The sequence below is a fragment of the Oryx dammah genome, unplaced genomic scaffold, assembly GCF_014754425.2.
Source record: "Oryx dammah isolate SB20612 unplaced genomic scaffold, SCBI_Odam_1.1 HiC_scaffold_5, whole genome shotgun sequence".
NCBI classification, from domain to species: Eukaryota; Metazoa; Chordata; class Mammalia; order Artiodactyla; family Bovidae; genus Oryx; species Oryx dammah.
In genome coordinates this window covers 58,245,174-58,268,588 of record NW_024070189.1, presented here as the reverse complement: position 1 = coordinate 58,268,588, position 23,415 = coordinate 58,245,174, and the positions used below count along the sequence as shown (strand labels likewise).

The window sequence follows — 23,415 nt, the reverse complement described above, 5'->3', positions numbered from 1 at the left end:
TGCTCAATGAGGGAGGTCACGTGGGAGCATCTGCGAAAAGGGGACCGTCACGAAAGCGCCTCCACCTTTTCCTGAAATGCCCCGGAAGTACCTGTGCCCTCAGTAAAGATGGCGGTAGCGTTTGCCAGGGGGAGGCGGTGCTGCGCCTGCGCAACAAGTTCTGCAGGGAAGATGGCGGATGACAAGGTGAGTGGACATGAGGATTGTCTGCAGTGAGGGGTGGGCTTCCCACCTTTTTAGTCCTGGGGAGAGGCGACAATTGGAAAGGCTCCTGGATGAGGGTGCCCCTTGTTTCTCCTGGGGGCAAACTTTTACTCCTGTGAAAGTTGCTCAGTCGTGTCCGACTCTTTGCGACCGCATGTATTGTACAGTCCATGGAATTCTCCAGGCCAGAATACTGGAGTGGGTAGCCTTTCTGGGTATCCCGTTCTCCAGGGGATCTTCCCAACCCAGGGATCGAACCCAGGTCTCCCGCATTGCAAGAGGATTCTTTATCAGCTGAGCCACAAGGGAAGTTACTCCTGTCCACTGCCTCAGTAAAGGGAAGTGGGGTGGCAGAGCATTACGCGAGGCAAGCAGAGCCAGGGATTCTCCCAGGTGTCCCCCCACCTTCCACTCGTGGACCATAGCGATTCTTAAGTTACTTGCAGACACTCCTAACTACTCCATTCCTTAACCCCCGAAATTTTCCTTCTAGAGACGGGAAGTCTCTAGACCACAGAGACACATCCGTTTTCGATCAACATTCCTTGGGCACTTACTAATTTCATACTTAGATGCGACCAGAATCACTGAATTCATTTACTCACACTCCTGCAGACAGCCACCTTCCCTATCAAACTCCAGCTCATACATCCACACATTCCGTTTGGGGTGGCTTTAGGGAGGAACGGGGAGAAGCCTAGGCAGAAATCAGGTTTACCCCCAAATTGTCCAAGGAACTGCCTCAGGCCATTACTCACCATTAGTCTGGAAGTTCAGCACCACCCATACATTTACTAAGTACCTGCAGTTCCTGTGTTAGGCCTCCAAACACACTGGATGAGACAGACTTTCAGGTAACTTATACCCACTAGTGGGCTTCCCAGGACGCTCAATGGTAAAGATTCCAGTGCAGGAGACGCCAGAGATTTGGATTCAATCCTTGGATGGAGAAGATCCCTGGAGGAGGAAATGGCAACCACTGCAGTATTCTCGCCTGGAAAATCCTGTGGACAGAGGAGCGTGGAGGGCTACAGTTCATAGGGTCTAAAGAGTCAGACATGACTGAGAGACTAAGAGTGCACACACACACTCACTGACTGACTGGTGCTTGCCTGATAAACCTAACTAAAAGTCCCCTAGCTGTCCCTTCTCTTCCCCTATACACTGTTTGCTGTATAAAGGTCCTGTAAGAGTGTTTGTAAGTTACCGATGCAGATCCCGTCTGTCATCCCTTCCCAGGCGCTCATGTGAATTCTTTATTTTTCAATGCCTTTCTTCTTTTACTACTATCACATCCAGAAAGTTTTATAGGGAGAGGTTTCTCAGGCTCAGACTTGAGCAGGGTAGAGGGCTGTGTCAGCCTTCTGGAGCCAACCTCTTCTTTGTCCTAGGATTCTCTTCCCAAGCTTAAGGACCTGGCTTTTCTCAAGAACCAGCTGGAACGCCTGCAGCAGCGTGTGGAAGACGAAGTCAACAGTGGTGTAGGCCAGGTAAAGAAAGATGTGCCTGCTGCCTACCACCACCACCCCACCCCCCTTAGGCTTTATTATCCAATATGCTTTTGAATGGGTGGTAGAGATTTATTTAGCAGGTAACAACTGAGTTCCTGTTCTTTGTGACCCCAAGGAACATTTCCCTATAAATGGCAGTTGAACTAGAATCTTAAATAAGGGTTAACAGGGTAAAGAGGGGAGGAGGGAACTTTCCAGACAGGTGGAACAGCATAGGCAAAACCCTTGTAGTGGGAGGTAGCATGATGAACATGAGAAGTGAAAGCAGTTTGGTCTGGCTGCAGTAGGGCAGCATGCTAGGAAATAAGACTGGAGAAGCAGGCAGGGCTCGGATTCATCAGGGACTTCTCTCTCAGTGAGCTTTTCTGGTTAGAGCTTTTGGACCTCAGGGTTCTGACATTGTGTGGTCATGACTCCTAGGTTCTTTTTCTGCCCCAGAATCTTGAAAAACTTTGGTGAGCATACTACAGCTTTCCAGAGTAAGGAGTAGCTAGTGGGATGTGCTAAGCTCGGCTTGAGTAGCTCCTAGGTAGAGAAGGGGAAAGCCCGGCTGACTTTTCTCCTACATTTTCCTCCACAGGATGCCTCATTCTTGTCCTCTCCATTCCTCAAGGGCTTCCTGGCTGGCTATGTGGTGGCCAAACTGAGGGCATCAGCAGTATTGGGCTTTGCCGTGGGCACCTGCACTGGCATATATGTAGCTCAGGCATATGCTGTGCCTAATGTGGAGAAGACATTGAGGGACTATCTTCGATCCCTGCGCAAAGGGCCCGACTAGCTCTGGATTCCATGAGGGAGGCAGGATGAGCAGCTGGGGAGCAGGTGGAGGCCTTCAGCCACAGATGCCGAATCTGGCCTCCCTGGCATTCACCCATTTGCTGTCTCCAGCTTTCCCACCACCTTCAGCCTTGCTTCCTTTCCTGCAGAGACTGGACAGTGGCTCATCAGCCAACACCCTGAACCCCTTGCCTCCATAACCCCGTGGGACTGGCCCCAAGACCATGGCTTCAAGAGCCACCCACCCTTCCTCTTCTAGCCCTTACTGTGGAGTCTGCAGCTAACTCTGACTCTCAGTATTCTCTCTCAAGGCTCCTCCCTCCTGGGAGCCAGCTCCATAACTTGATTTTCCCTGAACGTGTCATAACCCCTACCCCACCTTACCACCCCTTGCTAGCTACACAAACCACCCAGGGTCTAGTTTGGGCATGAGTGTAGAGGACGGGGGTGTGCCAGGCCTGGACCGTCCCAGGAAGGCCCGCTGGACCCTGATGCTGCTCCTGTCCACTGCTATGTACGGTGCCCATGCCCCATTGCTGGCGCTGTGCCACGTGGATGGCCGTGTGCCCTTCCGACCCTCCTCAGCTGTACTGCTGACTGAACTGACCAAGCTGCTGCTCTGTGCCCTCTCCCTCTTGGTGGGCTGGCAAGCATGGCCCCAGGGGACCCCACCCTGGCGCCAGGCCGCCCCGTTTGCACTGTCAGCCCTGCTGTACGGCGCCAACAACAACCTGGTGATCTACCTGCAACGTTACATGGACCCCAGCACCTACCAGGTGCTGAGCAATCTCAAGATTGGAAGCACAGCCCTGTTCTACTGCCTCTGCCTCCGACACCGCCTCTCTGCACGCCAGGGCTTAGCGCTGCTGCTGCTGATGGCCGCCGGAGCCTGCTATGCAGCCGGGGGCCTCCAGGACCCAGGGACCACCCTTCCCGGGCCCCCCTCAGCAGCTGCCACGAGCCCCATGCCCCTGCACATCACTCCACTGGGACTGCTGCTTCTCATCCTGTATTGCCTCATCTCCGGCTTGTCCTCTGTGTACACAGAGCTGCTCATGAAGCGGCAGCGGCTGCCGCTAGCCCTTCAAAACCTCTTCCTTTACTCTTTTGGTGTGCTCCTGAACCTAGGTCTGCATGCAGGTGGTGGCCCCGGCCCAGGCCTCCTGGAGGGCTTCTCGGGATGGGCGGCACTCGTGGTGCTGAGCCAGGCACTGAATGGACTGCTCATGTCGGCCGTCATGAAACACGGCAGCAGCATCACACGCCTCTTTGTTGTGTCCTGCTCTCTAGTGGTCAACGCCGTGCTGTCAGCCGCCCTGCTGCGGCTTCAGCTCACCGCTGCCTTCTTCCTGGCCACACTGCTCATCGGCCTGGCAGTACGCCTGTACTACGGCAGTCGCTAGCCCCTCACCACCTCCACCCTGACTCCTGACCTGTAGGTTGGGCACCACCATCAGAGCCATCTCCCAGTGCTGACCCCTCCCCTCTGCAGCCCTGTAACAAGTGCCTTGTAAGAAAAGCGGGGGAAGTGGGAGCAGCCACGTTAGTCTCTGGAGGTAGGTTATCCCTGGGAGACTTGAAGGCTGGGTTTGATTGAGGAAACTCTTCCAACCCCACAAGTTCTTCCGGACTAAGGAATTAGGGGAGCATCCGTTCAGAGGCCTGAGAAGTTATCCTATGCTGATGGAGGAGGCATGCTGCTTCATCCTGCGTGAATGCAGTTGGCTTTCCTTGCCTGCTGTGGTCACCTCAGCAGACCCATAGCCCCCCAGGCCTGGTGCTGGATGCTCCAGCCCAACCATGGTACATGGCTCCCCCATAACATAACTCATCTCCCAGTGTCATGTAGGAAAGCCCAGTTACCGAAGGTTATGTGTATGTCCATCACCCAGGCCTCTGCCATGCTTTGGTGGCTCCAGCAGCACCTGGAGGTAACCCCCTGCTCTCTCCACACCTAGCCTTTGTTCTGGAATCCTTAGAGAGGACTAGGGCTTGACTCATCTCAGGGAATGTTGCCCCTGGGCCCTGGCTTGAGTCTACACTCCTGATCTCTCTGCTCACCCTAAGGGCTCTCTCAAGGCCCAGTGTCCCCTCTAGAGCTCCTCGGAGGTATTATCCTTCCCTCTCTGGGTCCTGCCCTTTCCTCGCAATGACCCAGCTCCCATCTGCCTGGGGAAACTCTACATGAAGTGGCCTGGGACCAGGCACAGGGAAACTTGCTTAAGTCAATCAGTGTCTAACTGCATAAGCAATAAGGTCTTAATAAAGTGCTCTGGGGTGTAGGTGATTCCTACAGTTGGTCATGATTGTCCTGTGTCTTCTGTGTTGCATACCTCCTCTCAAACATAATTCATTCCTTTGGTGCCCTGAGTGTCCTAATCCTGGGGTGACTTACAGATTAAGAGAGAAGGCTGCTTTCTTTCAGCTCTTGCCAACATGGTAATTTCCTTTGAGAACTCTGTGAAGCCGAGTTTTCTCTGGCACAGAGCTTTGGAAATTTCTCTGAAGTACAAAACTTGTTTAGTTGCTAAGTCAGGTCCAATTCTTTTGCGAGCCCACAGATTGCAGACTGTAGGCTAGAGAACTCTTAGGACTCAAGGTAGTTTTGGTTCTTATGCTCTGAATCCCTCACTGGTATTCCTGCCTGTCGTCTCTTCTGACCAGAGGAATGTCGGGCCCCAACTCCTGTGGTGAAATACCTGGTAAGCGTGTAGGGGGAAAAAAGAAAGTCCTTCTGAAGCAGAATCTTAGGGACTGGGGTTTGGGAATCTTTTTGTTTTCTCTTCAGTAAGTTCCCTAGGTGATTCTGAGGCACACTACAACTTTTGAACCACTGCTGCCTGCAGTGTAGAACTAGAGCCAATCAGGCTTGAGTGTTAATTCTGGCTCCAGCACTTATTAGCAGGCTATCCTTGAACAGTCACTCAACCTCTCCTAGCTTTAGTAGGCTTATCTCTGAAATGGGCTCGAATGATACCTACCACAGTATAGGGTAGTGTGTGTGTATGTGTGCGTGTGCTCAGTTGTGTCTGACTGTGACCCCATGGACTGTAACCCGCCTGGCTCCTTTGTGTCATTTCCTACTCCAGGGGATCTTCCTGACCCCCAGGGATGGAGCCCATGTCTCCTGCATCTCCATATAGGTAGTGGAAATCTCTAAATCAAATAAGGGATATTAGGCGTTTAGCAGGGACTGGCACAATGTGCCCTGGTTAGTGATGTGATTATTTATCTAGTAGAGGTAAGCTTGGCTGTTGTGTCCCAACTTCCTCTCCCTTCTAGGACCTTTACAAATGAGGAGAGAAGAAAGTGCCCCTGTTGGATTCCTGATCACCAGATTTCTCCTCAGGGCAGGTATCCAGTATGACCTCTGCCAGCCCGGTCTGCCGAAGTTGCTTATTCTGGGCTTGGAGCTCCTGGTTCTGTGTGGCCAAGCTGATGGAGTCTTGCAAGATGCCAGCCAGCAAGCTGCGGTAGTGATGCTCTGTGGTCATGGTCTGCTCCTCGCACAGGCCCCGCCAGGCTCGAAATACCTGTGCCCACATTCCGAGATTCCCATCAGTCAGGTAGCCTTGGGACCAGCTCAAGGCCTGCCCTCTGTCTCTCCCAACTGACCTGCAGCACATGGCATGTCTGAGCCCGGGCAGCCTGCACGTGTAGGTCATAGAGGGCTGTCAGGTCCTGCTCTGCGGCATCCCGTTCTGCCTGCAGGGCCTCCAGCTGACATCTCAGCACTGTCTGCTCCCGGTGCCATCTCTGCCTCTCCTTGGAGACCTTCAGTGATAACACATGCTCTCTGTGGAGTCCAGCCTGTGTGCCAGGCTTGGCTCCACATACTTTATATTATGATTTAATTGAGCTAATGATAACCTTTGAGATAGTTGCCATTTTATAGATTTAGAAACAGTGGATCAGAGAAGTGACCTAACTTGTTCAAATTCACGTGACTAGTGAGGGACAGGACTGAGATGACATGCCTTTCAACGGTTCACCATCATCCTTGGTGTAAAGTCCAAATCCAGAGTGTTGACACCAGCTGGTCTCTTTAGCTTTGCCTCTGACCACACACCTGCCAGGCTCCAGCCAGATGGGAAATACGCAACACCCAGAACCTACTTTGCCATTGCTTCCCTTTGGACTTTTGCTCCTACGGAATTCTCTTCTCAAAACATGTCTCCCATCTCCCCTACCCCACCTCTGTGCACACATGTATTGTTTCTTGTTTAAACAAGTTACCTTCACTGGATGCCTCTATGTGAGCACAAACTGCCCTGTGGATCTGAATCTAGTGCATTTCTCTGGCTGATTTGTTTGTCATTTACACCTCAGCTTAGATGCCATCTCTGCTCCATTCCAGCCTGGTCCAGGTACACCTTTTTGTTCCAGTGAGTCACTAGCTCCCTCTTTCACAGCACTTAGCACTGAGATTGCCTCATGTGTCCCCTGCAAAGCTGTGAGGACCATGAGAGAGGGTGCTGCCCAGTCTTTGAGGCTAGATCCCAGCCCCCAGCCCCCTGCCTGGCCAGGTTAGAAGGAGCCTTAAGTTCCCAACTGGACCCTCCTCACCTCTTCAGCCAGCAGGCCTTTGACCTGGTCACCCGCCACCACCTCTTCCTCATGTTCCATATGCTTCACCTCCTCTTGGATCCACGCTTGGTGCTGTTCTCGCAGTCTGTGCCTCTGGGCCTGAGCCAAGAAGAAGTGTAGGGCCACATCCGGGGCCTGCTGGGCCTACATGACATCAATCTAGGCTCAGTCAGAAGCCCATGTGTGCACACAGTCTTGGGATAAAGGGCCCAACCCTTTCAGCAGAGCCCCATTACCAGGGCAGGCCCTAGAATGACATCAGGAGGCTAGCTGGCCTGGAAGAACCTGTGCCCTGGACAGAGACTCAGGCCGTGAGGGAGGAGGAGAGATACCAATTTCTGCCAAGAGGTGCCATGGAGGCCCTAGTAGGGAAACAGCCCCTTCCCATGCCCATCCTTAGGAATCCCATAGCTCTACAGGCCCTTTATTTGCCAGAAGCTCTGCATTTCTCCCTGATGTGAGGGCAAGGTAAGCAGGAGACATGTTTGTTATTGGCTCTCTGTGACTCTTTACTTCCAGTTGTTCTGGGGTACATGAGGTGTTATTACCTGTTCCTCAGAGTCCCTGAGTGGATGCATTTGGTGGAGATCAGGTCCTATAGATGCTGTTCTTCCTGCCACTGGAGGAGAATGTGGTTAAGTAACCAAAGATGGAGAAGACCTCCAGCTCCACCCGAAGCACCAGCGTCACCTTGAGGCTCCTTCTGGAGACCTGGGCTGGGGCTTGCTGTTGAATGTGTCACCTGCTGAGAATAATATTATGAGTGAGAAGTCTGTACCTTTCCTCCCAGGATCAAGGTCCCAGCCCCATCCCGCCCCCTTTTCTTAGCTATATGACCTCAAGCAGGTGGCTAGTCTTTTGAGCCTCCGTTTTCTTATCCATGAAGTGGAGCTGATAAAAGTTGTAAAGAACATTAAATGAGAAAAGGCACCCAAAGCACTAAGCAGTGGCCAGCTCTGTTCAATAACTTGGAGTTTATAGGCCTAATCCCCAAGGCCCAGGGCAGTAAAAAAATGAGTACTAAGTAATTATGAAAAGGGAAGGACCAGGAGAAGTTGGACAGAGGCGACCTTCTAGCCACCCTGTGACAAATCATGGAAGACAGTGCCACCTTCTGCCCAAGGGAGGCCATGCATCCTAAGAGAACGAAAGCGCTATCCTGGGTCTGAAGACTTGGATGTCTGCACCTCTGCTGCCTTTGATGACCCTAGAGACCCTGGATTACTCACATCACTTCTCTGAGTTTCCGTTTGCTGAAAAGTGGGAGCAGTATTGCCATCCTTGTTTAAAATAAATTGTGGCTTCCCTTGACCTTCAAGGCAAAGTCCAAAACATCTCAAAATATTTACAAAGACCTGCATGACCAGGTCCCTTCTTCACTCACCAATCCTTCTCTCTGGACTTTCTTCCTCAAACTCCATCCTCCAGCAGATTGAGCTACTTGCAGTCCCCCAAAGAGACCAAGGACTTACCTCTGAGACTTTTCCTCTTATTTTCTCTGCCTGGAATGTCCTTCATTCATCTTTGCTAGTCACTTCCTTCAGTTTTCAAGTTTCCATGAGATCACCTTCCCTCTCTTGCCAATACTAACTTACATGCCTGCATAGAACCCTTTGGATAAGCCCTTCAGAGCACTGATCACTGCGTAATAGTTTCTCTCCAGAGGACTGTAAACTCCATGAGGACAGGGGTTTCCCAGGGCCTGCATGATGTTATACCCAGTACATAGTGAGTGGTCAGTGTAAATGTTTGAGAATGAGAACATTAATGAATGAAGGAAGGGCCGCCTTACAGTGTGCAATAGATAGAATAAGGCAGCAGACATCAATAGGGCTCCCAAGAGTTTGGATGAGAAGATGTACCTGTGGTTCTGGGAACCCCACAGCCTCAGTTTTAACTGCTTTGAGCATCCAGCTTCCCCAGCGCTGGCTCCAGGCTTTTACCACCTACAGAGAAAGGATTCTGGGTAGGCTCTGGCCATCGCTGGCTCAGGCACTCCCAGGCCTCACCTTGCTCACATGTAGCTCCCTCAGCGCCCTGCCCAGCTGGCTGAGCCCACTATCTGTCAGGGCGTCCCTAAGGAGGCCTGATCGCAGGCTCTTCAGACCAGCTCGGCGGGCCCGGGCCTCTTCTACTGCGTCCCACAGGGTGGGCCTCACGTGTTTCACCTTCCTCCTCCTTCCTGCGGCCCCCAACAAAGCAGACTGGAACAAGTTCAGGGGGCTGCCTAGTAAGGGGAGACACAGAATGAATCTCTCCTTCCTCTGAGATCCAAAGCACACTGTTTGTAATACTTTTAATTTTTATTAAGAGTATTGTTCATAAAAATAGCTAACACCTATAGGCATTTACATGTGTTTGATGGTACTGTGCTAAGGCTTTCTGTGGATTGTCTCCTTTTATCCACACTGTGCTCCAATGAGGCAGCAACTCTGATTTACTCTGCCTCCCTCCACATTTTCCAGATGAGGCAACTGGAGCTCAGAAGTCAAACAACTTCCTGGTGAGTGGCAAAGCTGAAACTCAAGCCAGGTTCTGTCTAACAGTAAAGCCTGTGCCCTTAACCATGATCCCAAACTGGTCTGTACATAAACACACTTCTTTTACTCCCTGCTTTGTCCTTGAGAATGTGAACCGCCCCAACTTATTTTCCTCATTCCACAGGGCCTGACATAGGGTGAGGTCTGGGAATACACTGGCCAAATGAATGAATGTCTGTTGATTTTGGAGACAGAGGCACCAGACTTTTTTTTTCTTCATTCTTATTAATGGAAAATTTCAGACATATGCAGAGTCTGGGAGGTCCATTGTCTATCCAGCTTCAACAGTTATCAACTTAAGACCATTCTTGTTTGTTCTATACCCTCCACTTGACCTCTTCCATATCTCTGACATCATATTTCAGAGTCCTGATCTTTTAAACAGTGTGTGAAAATAGGAAAGCACCTTCCTTTCTCTGATCCTCCCTTTCCTCATTTATAAATTAAACCTGTCTTCCTTTCCTCACCCATAGATTTGATCTGCCTCATGAGGTTGTGGTAATAATCACAGGTTTTAGTCAGCATAAAAAGGCTTAATACACCATTGAAGGCCGCTGAAAGGGTGAGGCTTTTACTGTTGGCCCTGCCTTTCCAGGCTTTGGCAGCTGAACCCTTCTGGAACTTTTCTGAATCCTGGCCCTCCCATCCCTTTCTGGGCTTGCTAGGGTTGGGGCTGCAACTGGTTGGGTGACAGGCAATGCCAGATCCTAGAGCTTCCCAAAGAAACCACACCCTACCCCAAGCCACCTTGAGGATCCAGGCGAAGAAGAAGGCCACTGTAGTTGTTTCCTTCCAGAAGCCATGAGACAATCCAGGTCAGAGAGCCCTCCACCTCTTCACCAGCCACATTGCCAGCTAGTACCTGCAGCAGGGGACAGTCTCTGCCAGAGGGAGGGAGGGAGGGAGGGAGGAAGAAAAGAGATGCCCACTGGTAGATGGAGAGAGAACTGGCGCAGATCACACTCTGATGAAAGGTTGACTATTTCCAGTCACTTTTGTGTACCACCAGACAGATTCGCGACCTTGTATAGATCTTTATTTTATTTTTTTAAAGTTACACAAATAATACATCCTCATAGTAAAAAAGAATTTAATTGCATATTTGACAAGGGACTTGTATCCAGAATATATAAAGAACTCTTACACTTCAGTAATAAAAGTACAACTTGGGGAATTCTCTGGTGCTTCAGTGGTTAGGACTGTGTGCTTCCATTGCAGGGGGAAATATATACATACATACATACATAAAAATGCGACCCAATTTTAAAATGGCAAAGCAAGGTGACATTAACAAAAATGGCAGAACAGGGGACTCCAGGGTTTTGTCCCTTCTCAGAAGCATCTGGCAGAAAAATGGTCAGAATCAACCTTACTGAAACTCTAGGAGTTAGTCAAAGGTTTACAGCAATCAAGTGAAGTTTAACCAGGAGAAAGGCAACTTTACTATGGTAAGAGATCTTTGTGGTGTTTTTAAGTTACTCTGCCCCCAACCTTCTCCCAGTACAGCCCACGTTTCTGATGGCGGTACCTGGTTCTGAAAAGAGCAGAGTAGATCTCGTTCCCAAGGAATTGTTTGCTTTGACTGTCTGGATTTCACACAAAGGACTGACAAAAGGAGTTTCCTTTTGTTTCTCTTGTCTTATAATTTTCTTGGGGGCAGAGGAGCTATGCCAGAGGGTGGTCCCTCCAAACTTTTGAGAGATGAAAGAACAAGAAATAAATAACAGGGCAAGTAGTAGACACATGAAAAGACTGGGCAGAAAAGTTGGGTAGTGAAATTTGGGGGGAATAAGAGTTTTTGAAAGGTTGCCGTGTGTACTAGGGGACCTAGAAAGTCACACACGTGCCCAAGGCAGTGTGCACGGTGAGAAAAGATCTGAAAAGACCATAGGCTTTCACCTCTGGCTGATTGAGGGCTCAGCGCAAGCAGGATGTAAAGCTAAGGCAGTGCAGTAAATGGCCTGGCTGAGCACTGAAGGACTGACCCAACACAAAGTCAGTGTGTAGAAACCTAGAGGATTTTTTTTCTTTGTCTTTCTTCCTTTTTTTCTCCTATCCTCCTCCCCACCTCCTGCTGCCTTTAATTCCTCTCTCCTCATTCCCTTTCCCCTTCCTCTCTTCCTTCTTTTTCCTCCCTTTCCTATCTTCTTTTTGAGGTGGAGATGCATTCTTGGAGGTTAGGGAATTCTGTGTCATTGGCTAAGCACTGAGATAACAGAATGAAGATTTCAGTGACTGCAAGGAGTACAGTCTTTGCAAAAATTGTTTGGAAAAGTAACTAAGTAAATGGATGGCTGATGCCCACAGTAAGCAACAAGTCAAACCCTGGAAAGGAGGGAGAATCCAATGTTTACAGTTACCAGGTTATCATATCTAAAATGTTAGAGCACTGAGGAAAAAGAATGGAGACTTAAGGGACCAGCACAGTAAATAATATAGTCTTCACAAAAATACTCAAATTGGCCAGTTTCCAGAAAAAAAAATTATGAGGCATGTAAATAAGAAAATATGGCTCACTCGAAGGAAAAAAAGAAAAAGAAATGAATAAAAACTGCCCCTGAGAAAGCAGACACTGGATTCAGTAGACAAAGAATTTAAATCAACTGTTTTAGATATTTTCAGAAGACTAAATCAAGAAAATGATGTCTCAGTGATTATCAATAGGATAGAAATTATAAAAAGGAACCAAGGAGAAACTCTGGAGCTGAAAAGTACAATAACTGAAATTTAAAATTCACTAGAGGGCAGATCTGAGCAAGTAAATCTGGGTGTGGTTGTGGTGGTTTAGTTGTTAAGTCATATCTGACTCTTTGTGACCCCATGGACTGTAACCTGCCAGACATTTCTATCCATGGGATTTCCCAGGCACGAATGCTGGAGTGGGTTGCCATTTCCTTCTCCAAGATAGGTCAAATAAAATTATCCAGTCTGAGGAGCAGAAAGAAAAAAAAAAAAAGGAAAATGAGCCTGAGAGACCTGTTGGCTGCCATCGAGTGTACACACATATACATAATGGGAGATCCAGAGGGAGAAGAGAAAGAGAAAAGGATAGAAAGAATGACTGAAGAAATAATGCTCCAAAATTACCCCAAACTTATGAAAGACTTGCTATGCACCAAGGATCTTCAATAAGATTAAAAACCAATTTCTCATTAGAAACCATGGATCCCAAAAGGCAGTGCGATAACATAGTTAAAATGTTGAAAGGAAAAAAAAACCTGTCAACTAAAATTTCTACATCTGGCAAGAAATAAGATATCCCCAGATAAACAAAAAGTTTGAGGAAGTTCATTGCTAGTAGACCTACTTTACAAGAAATACTAAAGGGAGCAAATCCTTGAGCATGTCAGAGGTGAGGAAAAGATGAGACTCTGATGCTGGCCTGGGCCTCTACATCCATATTTCATCCACCCCCTCCCCAGCCCTTCCCTAAAGCTATTAAAAACCTCCATGAGACTTACACTTCTCCTGGAAGCTGCAGGATCCGCAAGGCTCCTTGCCACATGCCCTGGGTCCCAGGCCCCTCAGGAGGGTCAGGCGCCAGGCAGGACATGGTGACAGTGAGCAGAGAGCAGCTCCTGTGATGGAGACCATAGGCTCAGGCCAAACGACCAGGGCGGGGTTGGGGGGTGACAGGGGTTCTCCTGTCCTCACCTGCCTTCTCCACATGCAGCCCGCAAGTACAGCTCTGAGGCAGCTCTTGAGTCCGATACCTCCACTTCACTGGCATTTTCCACCACCCTGGAGGAAGGGAAGCCTGAACTCAGCTCCTAAGCACAAGGGTTCTGTCCAGCCCCCAGAATCTCTGCATGGGGAGCCCATGGGCATCCCTAGAGCCTATAAGAATCACCCCAAGGCTCCAAGCTCAGTATGTCCCCTAGAAGCCTCTCATCCTCATGATCTTATTTTTTTCTCCTATTATCTGCCCAGTGTGGGGAACAAGGTAGTTGGGATTCCTCTCGTTTTATAGATGGATAAGCAGGAGTTCTGCTCAGTGAGATGCTCAGGTCACCTGGGATGGTGATGACAGAGCTGAGGAGGTATAAGTGGATGGGGTGGAGAGAAGAGTGAGAGGGATGAAGGGAAGACTGTGAGAGGGAGTCTTGGGGGCAAACCCAGGCCCTGTAAGCATGACCCCGAGTTCAGAGCCTCTCTTCCTTGGAGTGGCAGTGGGGAGAAGCCTCCAATAACTTGGTTTGGGGTGTCAGCCCTACCTAAATATAAGCGCTCTCAGACCTCACTGGGCTCTGGACACTCACAAGCCCAGAGGAGCCACATCCAGCACGGATAGGTTCCCTGCCCCTGGAGTCAGCAGGTCCTGGATCCTCCCGTTGGCGCTGAGCTGAGATCACACAAGCACAACATCTGTTACGAACCAAATGTTTACTCAGACTTTGGCTCACATGACTCTCCCACTGGGGCCCCATGAGCCAAGCAGGACACCAAAATCCAGCCATTTCAGGCAGAAAAAAGGAGAGCCCAGCAAGGCAAGCCAACACTGGTGAGCAGCAGAGACCCAAGCCCTTCAGTTTGCCCTTGAGTCTCAGGCTCAATGGCAGCATCACCATGGCCTTGGTTCCCCAGGTTTCCCCTTCCCCAGGGCCTCACCTGCACTAGGCTAAGGGTGCTAAGCACAGCATCAGAGCCCTTGAGGGGCAGAGCTTCTTCAAACAGCATCTGTAGCAGCTGAAGTGGAGAAAGGGGCTCAGTGCAGATTGAGAAAGGATCAATTTCTTTTTCAACATTTTCCGAGGGCAAAGTCTATGCGTGACCCTGTGCTAGGTGCCATGGACATGGTGGCCAAGACAAAAATAGCCCCAGGGCTCATGGTTCACAGGAAGCCAGACAAGGGAGCAGATATTTTCAGTGGGACTTGGTGTTTGCAAGGGTAGGGGCTCATGACAAGGTTTTGAGGCAATTATTTCAGTTTGGGGGCATTCTGATGAAGCCTAAAAACAAAACTTTCAACTTTATTATCAGTATTAGTAAGAACAGTGAAAATCAGATTTGCCTGACTATTTGATGTTTGCACATCACCCCTCCCTGACCCACACCCTATGTACCCCAGCCCCCCCACCTTCCCTGACCTCTCAACAGCTTACTGACTGATGCTGGCAAAACAACCTGTATGGACTCTGGGGCGCTATAGGAACCCCAAGGAGGCACATCTAGTCCAGCTAGGGTGGGGAGGGGAAAGTTCTCGGAGGTCTCCTGGAGGAGGCAACATGTGAGTCTCGAAACAGCTATGCCTGATGCCTTCTCTGGGACTCACCTGAGGCATGAGCCGGGGCGCCTCCGTTTCCCGACCCCGAAGCAGCAGGGCCACACTGTACCCTCGGCCCACTGAGCCCAGTGTGGGCCGGACTCGTGCTAGCAACTCCTGCTCTGCCTCCTGCCGGAGACACAGGCACACCCCCAACTCAGGTGCCCTGACCCAGCCTGCCCTGAGCAAAGAGCTTGGGAAATACTCAGCACTCCAGGATCAAGGGTTCTGAGTGCTCCCAACCACCTCCCGTCAACCTATCAGACACCCCTACCTGAGCAGCATCAGAACTCAGGACTCTATCAAAGGTGATGCATTGTTCCTGTGAGCAGAGACAGGAGTCAACAGTGTCACTCCCATCTTCCCCTGTACTCACACACACCCCAGTCCAGCCTGTATCTACCTGACTCTCCAGAGTCCCAGGCTGAAGTAGGCGGATGCTCTTGGCCCCCTCCAGACGGAACGTAGGGAAGCAGGTCTCCTTGGGGCCTGAGACAGGTGGACTTCATGTCAACTCTCCTGGGGGAAACTGAGCTCCTGGGACCCCCAAGTCCTGCCTTCAACCTTTGCCCTAGTTTCCTAGTGAAATGGCCTTGCCCTCCCCCTCTCCCAGGAGGCACTCCCAGGCTGTGTTACTTCTGAGATGAACGTGTGGGGGCTTCTTACCAGATCTTGTCCTCTCTACTTCCACCACCACGGTCAACTGGGCCTGTGGGTTGTCAGTGAGGGCTGCGGGGGCTGAGGGGCCCTGGCCCAAAGGGGCCCCTGGGCCCATCGCCTCTCCACACTCCATGGCTTCTGTGCCTCTCAGATTCCCCTCAATAATTCATCTCCCCAGCCTGAGGGCTCTGGGCAGGGCCTCTAAACAATAACTAAGGAAGGGACAGTCCTCTATTTTCTGAGGGAGTCACACTGTTGCATGGAATTTTTCTTTTTTTCCTCTTATGAAATTTTCAGACATGAACTGTGAAGAGAATAGTTTAATGAAACTCCAAGCACTCAGCTTCAGCCATTACCAACTTAACAGCCAGTCTTATTTTTTCTGTTCCCCTTTCCACTCCTAGTGGATTCTTCTGAAGCATATCGCAGACACTTTATATTTCACACATAGCTATTTCAGTACGTATTTATAAAAGATACCACTCTTTAAAAAAAAAAAAACAATGATAGCTTTATTGGGAGCTAATTCAAATACCATATAATTCATCCATTTAAAGTGTGTGTTTCAGTGGTTTTTGGTAAGTTTGCAGACATGTATAACTATCACCACAGTTAATTTTAAAACATTTCCATCCCTTTATAAAGAAACTGGATTTTCTTTACTGTAGCCTCACTAACCCCCACCCTATGCTGACCCTTAAACAATCACTCATCTACTATCTACTTTCTGTTTCTCTAGGTTTGCCTATTCTGGACATTTCATATAAGTGGACTCACACGTGTTCTTTTTGTGACTGGCTTGTAGCACCCGTCAGGCCAGTGTACGCTCCTTGGTTCTTCTGTCTCCTCTCAACAAAAATTTGAAGCAACAGACATTAGAGACCTCGGCGGGTCACAGCTCTCCAATGGACCATGTTATAGCTCTCAGGTCTCAAACAGACCGTGTTATAGCTCTTAGACAGATCAGTGTTACAGCTCTGTGTTACAGCCCTATTTTATTTAGAAAATAGCAGGAAAATACATCCTCCAGGCATGAGGGAATGTTGATCCAAAGATGTGAAGAGAAGAGAGTGAGGGAGCGCGCCAGCACGCTGGAGAGAGAGACCCGCGGCCCTTTGGCTCCTCTTTTTATGTGATTTTTCCTTCCCCCTGGGCCTGCCCTAAGTAAGTTGGGCCAGCCAGGAGTGCTGTTTGTTCTACCTGAGTTCCTCACTCCGGTCTTCGGACCTTCTTTTGTTCCATTTTCGCGGGCTTTTCCCTTCCTTGTCTTTTAGCCACTGCCATCCTGGACTCCTGTTTCCTATTCTAACTACCTAACACATCTATCAGTACTTCTTTCCTTTCTGTGACTGAATCATGTTCTATGTAGGATGAAACTGCTTCTGTCACGAGATCCCCAGAGTCTGGCCAAACTTCACAGGTGAGGACACAGTTGCAGTAAGACTGCCCTAACTTCAGACTCCTTCTGTAGCTTCCATGCTTTGACAGAATGACTTACAGAACTCAGCTGTGCTGCGCTCAGTCACTTTTTTAGGTCGACATTGGACAAGGCCTGGGAGGGTTCTGAGTGAAGGATCTCCTGTCTCTATGGAGTGAGGGTGTGCCTTCCCAGTACATCAGTATGTTCACCAACCAGGAAGCTCCCTGAGCCTCATTGTCCCGCATTTTTCAATGAGTCATGATTAATTAAATCATAAATTATATGACTGAATCCAACTCCAGCCCTTTCATCTGCAATTTTTTTTTTTTTTGGTTGCACTAGTGGCCTGCGAGATCTTAGTTCCTTTATTAGAGATCTAACCTGCACACCCTGCAGTGGAAGCTCAGAGTTTTAATCACTGAACTGCCAGGCAAAGTCCCTGAATATTTTTTTTTTCTTTATTCTGGTGAGCAACCTCCTCCATCCTGAAGCTATCTAGGGACTCTACCGGAAGTTATCTCATTAGCATAACAGAGAGATTCCTATTGCTTAGGTAATTACAAAGGTTTTTGAAGCTTTGTGCTAGTAACTGGAGACGAAGACCAGATATGTTCTTCATTATATCACAAACTACTCTGGTTTTTCACCAAGGATCTCTTATAGCCAAAAGAATCATACCTGTCTGACCATCTATATTCTGTGTTCAGTTTGTTCAGTTCAGTTTAGTCGCTCAGTCATGTCCGACTCTTTGTGACCCCATGGACTGCAGCATGCGAGGCCTCCCTGTCCATCACCAACTTCCGGAGTTTACTCAAACTCATGTCCATTGAGACAGTGATGCCATCGAACCATCTCATCCTCTGTCTTCCCCTTCTCCTCCCACCTTCAATCTTCCCCAGCATCAGGGTCTTTTCCAGTGAGTCAGTTCTTCACATCAGGTGGCCAAAGTATTGGAGTATTCGATGTACATCTATATAACAGGTGGAGCAATAGTAACAAGATGAATATGCCTAACCTTTGGAGGAATCAGTTTGGGGTAGGCATAGGAGGCTTGTATTTTCCCATACATTTGCCTATCAATACTGATACTGTATGCTTAGCAACAATGCCTGTTATTACATCTCATTGTGTGGCTGTTATGTGGGCTTCCCCGGTAGCTCAGTCAGTGAAGAATCCGCCTGCAATGCAGGAGACCGCTTGGAGCATTGGAGACCCAAATTCAATCCCTGCGTCTGGAAGGTCCCGTTGAGAAGAAAATGGCAACCCACTCCAGTATGCTTGGCTGGGAAATCCCATGGACAGAGGAGCCTTGTGGGCTACAGTCTATGGGGTCGCAAGAGTCAGACACGACTTAGAGACTAAACCACCACCAGCTGTTATGTGAAAATAAAGAGTAATTAGTTCAGCCTGTCATTATATTTTACTACCAAAATGTCACCCACCCACAGATTGACTGTCTTCTCCCCAATCTTGGCAGGTTCCAAAAGTGAAAGTGGTCTCAGGATTAGATGGCTTCCCCCTCCGACATCTTGTATAACTGAACTAAAGGACAGGTCATTGTTTTCTCTGAGCCTCTTTTATTTATTTATTTATTTGAAATATAAATTCATTTATTTTAATTGTAGGCTAAATACAATATTGTATTGGTTTTGCCATACATCCACATGAATCCACCACGGGTGTATATGTGTTCCCTATCTTGAACCCCCGTCCCACCTCCCTCCCCATCCCATCCCTCTGGGTCATCCCAGTGCACCAGCCCCGAGCATCCTGTATCATGCATCGAACCTGGACTGGCTGTTCTTTTCATATATGATATTATACATGTTTCAATGCCATTCTCCCAAATCATCCCACCCTCTCCCTCTCCCACAGAGTCCAAAAGACTGTTCTATACATCTGTGTCTCTTTTGCTGTCTCGCATACAGGGTTATCGTTACCATCTTTCTAAATTCCATATATATGTGTTAATATACTGTATTGGTGTTTTTCTTTCTGGCTTACTTCACTCTGTATAATAGGCTCCAGTTTCATCCACCTTATTAGAACTGATTCAAATGTATTATTTTTAATGGCTGAGTAATACTCCATTGTGTATATGTACCACAGCTTTCTTATCCATTCATCTGCTGATGGACATCTAGGTTGCGTCCATGTCCTGGCTATTATAAACGGTGCTGTGATGAACATTGGAGTACATGTGTCTCTTTCAATTCTGGTTTCCTCGGTGTGTTCTGAGCCTCTTTTAAAGTGTTAGTGTAATATTGGAGTTCCTTCACTCTCAGCCACTGTTCCTCCTTCTAAAGTCATATGGATTTCAACAGATGCTGAATAGTCAGAACAATCTTATAAAAGAAGAACAAAGTTGGAGGACTCATACTTCCTGATTTCAAAACTTACTGTGAAGCAAGAGTAATAGAACAGTATGCTGTGGTACTGGCATAAAAGCAGAGATTAGTCAAAGAGCAGTAAGTGTCCAGAAATAAAATCATGTTTCTCTGGACAGCTGATTTGACAAAGACGTCAAGAACATTCAGTGAGGAAATGATCTTGGCTGACCTCTGCTTGCAGCGGCCTGAGGTGGGGCTTCAGTTCCCTGACCAGAGATCAAGGTCAGGACTAGGCAGTCAGGGTACCAGATCCTAGCCACTAGACCGGTGGTCAGTGACAAAGCCCTGATTTTTTGACTTTGCAGAAAAGAATTCCCACAAAGATGAAAAGTAGTGAAACAAGAGTTTATTAGGACAAAAAAGAGTATAGCACATGTGGGTAGATCTACGGGTGGACTCAGAGAAAGTCGCACCCTCATCGTAGCTTGAATCACTTTTCTGGGGCATTTCTTCCAAGTTTTCTTTAGCCAATCACTTTGCTGGGCCTGGTTCTGAGCCCGTATTTGGTATATCTCAGGGTTCTCCTATGTGCGCATTTGCATCTCTTAGCCAAGTTGGATTCTAGTGAAGAGGCCTATAGGTGATTGCCTCACTTACTATGAGGTGACACCTCCATCTTTTTTGACCTCCAAGGAGCCTTTCTGCACATGTGTAGGCAGGGAGGTTTCCTTAACTTCAAGAATATGTGGTCTTTTATCACTTATCTGGGCAGAGCCCAGCCTCTTCCATCATCCTGCTTAATGGAGTTTCTGTCCACAGGGGAGAAACTGTTCAGCCTGAGGCCATCTATCTCCTAATTAGAAGGATTAATCTTTTTAATAAATGGCACTGGTACACCTGAATATCCAGATACAAATGAATGAAACGGGACCCTTACTTCAGACCATACACAAAAACTAACTCAAACTGATCAATTTCCTAAATTTAAGAGTTAAAACTATAAAACTCATAGAAGAAAATAGAGAAATTAATCCTCATGACATAATCTGGCAGTGAATTCTTAAATATGATACCAAAAGCAAGCATAACAAAGGAAAACATAATAAACTGAATTTCATCAAAGTTAAAAATGTTTGTGCATCAAAATATGAAAAACAACCAACAAAATGGGATAAAATATTTGTAAATTATATGTCTGACAGTGATCTAGTATCCAAGATATAGATAGAGAGTTCCTACAACTCAGCAACCAAAAGACAAACTACTCAAGAAAAAAATGAGGAAGAGATCTGGATAGCTCTCTCTCCAAAGAAGATATATGTAGTAAAAGATGCTCAACATCATTATACACCAGTGAAATGCGAAAAGATAAACAAAATTAAAACTAGGCAAAACATTTGAATAGATATTGATTCAAAGAAGCTCAACAAGCATGTGAAAAGATGCTCAAAATCCTTGGTCATTAAAGAAATGCAAATCAAAAACATAATGAGGTACTACTTCATACTCACTGATGCTGCTGCTAAGTCACTTCAGTCGCGTCCGACTCTGTGCGACCCCATAGACGGCAGCCCACCAGGCTCCCCCGTCCCTGGGATTCTCCAGGCAAGAACACTGGAGTGGGTTGCCATTTCCTTCTCCAATGCATGAAAGTGAAAAGTGAAAGGGAAGTCGCTCAGTCGTGTCCGACTTGTAGCGACCCCATGGACTGCAGCCCACCAGGCTCCTCTGTCCCTGGGATTTTCCAGGCAAGAGTACTGGAGTGGGGTGCCATTGCCTTCTCATACTCACTGGTATGGCTGTAATTAAAAAAAAAAAAAAGATGGTCTCTGATTTCAGTACACAACTGAAAATATAAGCTTTCAGGGCATGTATTGCTTTAAATGCATAATACAACTTGCTGTCAGACCAGATGCATACAAAAACAAAACCACCTCCTTTATATAGCCACTGAAACAAAGTACTGTTCTGTTTTAACAAGTCTTTATTGTATTTTGCACTGATTGACATACATCTGCTTATTTTAAAAATGATGCTTTTGGTAGTAATGGCTAAGCACAAGTAGGTATTTATAGCTTGATGTTTGTGTATTCTAATCCGCAGTGTTCTTTGATTCCAGGTCTTGTTGACTTAATAAAAATGCACAAGAAAGTTGCAAGTTAAGTTTTTTTTGAGGAAAATGAGGACTACAGTCCAGGAGACAGCACCTCAGATAGCTCTGAGAAACTGCTCTAGAGAGGAAGGGGAGAAGGTCAGCATCTATGTGATTGTGGTGAAGGGAGAGTACATGCAGTCAAGCACATATTTTTCCAGAAGGTTTCTGCTAGTCAAAAGGAACAGTCATCACCATGCAAGATTTTGGTGCTTTTCTAAATATAAGGAGATACAAGGATTAGGCTCATAAAATCAGCCCCTGACAATATCCAACTCTCTGAAGACCTGTCCTGCCAGTTTTTCCCTGAGCACAGTGTCTCATTTCTGCTCTTCACCCTGAACTCCTTTTGGGGGACGTTGAAAATCAGCCATTGCAGTAGCACATGACTTAATCCTTGTAGAGGCAGATGGCAAGTGCCAATTTGTAGTTGACAGGGCCTCCTCATGGTCACAATCTCAACCATACTTTGGGAGGCATTTCATGACCGTTTTGTCCCACAGTGCTAGGAAGATTCATTCCTAGTTCTGGTGAAGATTTCACTGATAGGCCACTCAATGTGCTGTTACTGAACTAAGTCTTAACAACAGTAATCAAAGGACTCTGGACCACTTGTCTTCCTAATATGATATGGTTTAGGAAAAATTCCCTTTTGTTGTATCTTCCCATATCTAGAGTTACACTATTACAATCACTGATCTCATATAAAACTATGTATTTTTGTCAGAGACTCTGTCACACATTTAGCTATGCAAGAAAAAACAATCTAATCTTGTGAAACAGGCAAAGTATAAATAACATAGCTAGCAGTATTATTAAAATCATAAGTGAAAATTAAGCCAGAAAATTGCATTAGATGCAGCCCAGTATATCCTCAGGTCATCTGACTTAGTCTATTCTGTACCAATCTTAACTGGCACTGTCCATAAGCCTCCCAGTCCAGTTTCCTAGTGTTGCTAGGCTGGTTATTCTTAGTATAGTTTAATTGTTTCCAAGATAAAAGTGTTAATCGTCCATGCATGTCTGAATTTTTGCAACCCCATGGATTGTAGCCTACTAGGCTCCTCTGTCCTTGGAATTCTCCTGACAAGAATACTGGAGTGGGTAGCCATTCCCTTCTCCAGGGGTTCTTCCCAACCCATGCATTGAACCAGGATCTCCTGCATTGCAGGCAGATTCTTTACTGTCTGAGCCACCAGGGAAGCCCAGTTATGAGTGACTCCTTGCAACTGTGGGGACCTTAAAACTTAAATGACCACAGCCTGGTGTTAACCACATAAATCCATCCCATGATTGTGGGAAGTTTTATTCCTTCACTGAATTTTTCCTTATTGCTCTGATTAAGCTTGAGTAACTTTAGAGGAAAATTCATATTTATGGCAAAGGTCACAGCAGGTAATATTTATTGGCCAGGTGAGAGGATCCCACCTAGTAATATCAAGAGTAGTCTGACAGGACTGAACTTTCTTTCTTCTAAAGTAAATCTCCTCACAACTAGAGATCCCGCATGCCCCAGGGAAAATCATATATCCCATGTGTCACAACTAAGACCTGGTGCAGCCAAATAATTTCTAAAAAATTTTAAAACAAGGTAAATTTCCTAAGGGTCATCCAGTGAGAGCCTTGGAATGGAGAAATCCACCAAGGTAATCTGGAAGTACTAAACACAGGTTATTGGCTATAAACACAACAACTGGATTGATTTTTAAAAAAAAACTAGCATAGGATCATGCCTATGATAGAAAAACATTTGATTTATAGGCAAAGGTCCAAGAAGTTAAGGAAACATCAATGATCGTATGGATCAGGTCTAGCATCTTGGGTAAGCTGTCTACTTCTGATGTTGTCTTCTTCTTGTCCTGGTGTAGGTGCAGTTTCCTCTGTTTGAATGTCATTTCAAGGTGACTTTGAGGTCAGCAACCCTCTTTGTAGATAAGTCCAATGTAGGGGCCTTTGGAAGTAGGAATTAAC

At 47.4% G+C, this 23,415-nt stretch overlaps 3 protein-coding genes across 3 annotated transcripts; 2 read left to right on the top strand and 1 right to left on the bottom strand.

The window, feature by feature from the left end:
• The first annotated feature begins 108 nt into the window (after positions 1-108).
• Positions 109-2,493, top strand: LOC120864482 (SLC35A4 upstream open reading frame protein). Its single transcript, XM_040241556.1, has 3 exons — positions 109-186; positions 1,596-1,694; positions 2,296-2,493. The coding sequence occupies exons 1-3, from the start codon at positions 109-111 to the stop codon at positions 2,491-2,493; spliced, it is 375 nt and encodes a 124-aa protein (XP_040097490.1).
• On the top strand, positions 149-4,795 carry SLC35A4 (solute carrier family 35 member A4). Its single transcript, XM_040239910.1, has 3 exons — positions 149-186; positions 1,596-1,694; positions 2,296-4,795. Exon 3 carries the CDS (start codon positions 2,921-2,923, stop codon positions 3,893-3,895), a length of 975 nt encoding a protein of 324 aa, XP_040095844.1. The 5' UTR covers positions 149-186; positions 1,596-1,694; positions 2,296-2,920; the 3' UTR covers positions 3,896-4,795.
• A 773-nt stretch (positions 4,796-5,568) lies between these two features.
• Positions 5,569-15,675, bottom strand: LOC120864481. The gene is made up of 12 exons (XM_040241555.1): positions 15,549-15,675; positions 15,286-15,371; positions 15,157-15,204; positions 14,892-15,011; positions 14,228-14,305; positions 13,879-13,961; positions 13,274-13,360; positions 10,367-10,500; positions 9,089-9,306; positions 7,059-7,223; positions 6,108-6,266; positions 5,569-6,025 (listed from the first exon to the last, which is right to left on the bottom strand). Exons 1-12 carry the CDS (start codon positions 15,673-15,675, stop codon positions 5,780-5,782), a joined length of 1,551 nt encoding a protein of 516 aa, XP_040097489.1. The 3' UTR covers positions 5,569-5,779.
• Positions 15,676-23,415: the final 7,740 nt, after the last annotated feature.